The sequence below is a fragment of the Ipomoea triloba genome, chromosome 3, assembly GCF_003576645.1.
Source record: "Ipomoea triloba cultivar NCNSP0323 chromosome 3, ASM357664v1".
Lineage (NCBI taxonomy): Eukaryota > Viridiplantae > Streptophyta > Magnoliopsida > Solanales > Convolvulaceae > Ipomoea > Ipomoea triloba.
This window is the reverse complement of record NC_044918.1, coordinates 11,115,652-11,117,288: the sequence shown is the minus strand read 5'-3', so window position 1 is coordinate 11,117,288 and position 1,637 is coordinate 11,115,652. Positions and strand designations below refer to the sequence as shown.

The 1,637-nt window shown below is 40.5% G+C and overlaps 1 protein-coding gene across 1 annotated transcript; it reads right to left on the bottom strand.

Annotated features, from left to right (window-relative positions):
- Positions 1-210: 210 nt before the first annotated feature.
- LOC116012897 lies at positions 211-897 on the bottom strand. Its single transcript, XM_031252567.1, has one exon. It carries the CDS (start codon positions 895-897, stop codon positions 211-213), a length of 687 nt encoding a protein of 228 aa, XP_031108427.1.
- Between the last annotated feature and the right edge of the window lie 740 nt (positions 898-1,637).

Genomic DNA, 1,637 nt, shown 5'->3' with positions numbered 1-1,637 from the left:
CCATGCAGTGCATCCTCCGCCAAGGTGGTAATACGTGATCCAGATTCCCTTCCATCCTGGTTTTTCTTCATACCCTTTCCATGCATGGTTTTGTTCCGGTTACCAGCTATCCTCTGATCCTTTTCCTCGTGATTTTTCAGTATCTTTCCCTCCTTGACTCCTACTTCCCTTATTTTTTGTGTAATTCCTTTTTGGTTTCGTTGCTATCATCTATGGGTAAAAATCCTCCGTAACTTCTGGCCTGATTAAGGTAGTTTCCATAGACATATTCTCTATTCCTTTTCCACCATCCTTGTGACCATTACCGACGCTGGAAGTCTTTTCCGGTCGATTTTCTCCATCCATGTTCGAGTCTTGGGTGGCACCATCATCCTGGTTCAAATTACAGCTCTCGGCATTGTGCCCATACATCCCACACTTAAAGCAAATAAGATATAACTCTTCATACACAATAGGTCGAATCCTATTCCTCAACCTAAACTTAGAAAGCAGCGGTTTTGTGACGTCCACCTCGACACAAACCCTCGCAAAGTTGGCCCTCGAGATCAAACTGGTGGCAGTATCAATGTTGATTGGTCGACCAATTTTCTCCCCAACTTGCATAAAAAATTTGTAATCAAAATACTCAGCCAGTAGACATGGGAACCGAATCCACACAATCATACTCTCGATTTTTTCTTTGAAATGATCAAAATTCGGTACCCATTCCTTGACTATGAGATAGTGGTCAAGAACCATCCATGGCCCTCCATACTTTGCAAATTCATAATCATCCACAGACGAAAACTTTACTAGGAAATACATGTTGTCAACAGTCACCAGTTCCATTTTCGCCTTTGGCCACCATAACGACTTGAGTCTCTTAAGGAGGTAACCATAGCCAACACTCCTACCCATTACCTTTATTATTAAAGTTTGTTTCCATTTGCTTCACAGCTTTACCTTTTCCTCCCTCATAAGCCTGATGACCGGACAACTCTTATCCACATCGTCATCGGCTTCCTCCTCGTCCTCAGAGACGAGATCTATCTCCTCCTCCAACTGCTGCATGCTCTTTGAGGTCTCGTTTGCCACAATTTGTTTGAATGATAGAGCACCCATTTGCTTCTCATTTCCCGTCGCTTCCTTCAAGACCTCGCCCCCCGTCGACGGGGAATCCCCCATACAGGAACTCCACGTCTTCGTTTTCTTCGTGCTTCTTTCGAGTTGATCATGTTCTTCACTGTTGCGGCGCGTCGAGAGAGATTCTCCATTCATTGTCTACAATTTTTGTTTATTCAGAAATTTATTTAATTGAGAGTTTCGTGTTTAATTTTTAGTATGTCAATTTTTTTTAGATAATACTTTCCATAAAGTGCAAGTGAGTATTAGTCTTATACTCGAGAAGTGTGGCGGCAATAAGAATTATCAAAAGGGGATAAAAAACATAACATAAAATAAAATAAACTTTAAAGAAAAAAAAAAACAATATAAAGGTTGGTACCATATTTGAAAGTAGTGGTTTGCCTAAAATGGTTAGAAAAATTTGGTCCCCATCGTTTTTTCGTGACTTTCCGACCTATTCGCAAACTTTTGACACATGGTTATTAACATGTGATATTTGTTGTTCATGTTTAACCAAAAAAAAGTTAACACCC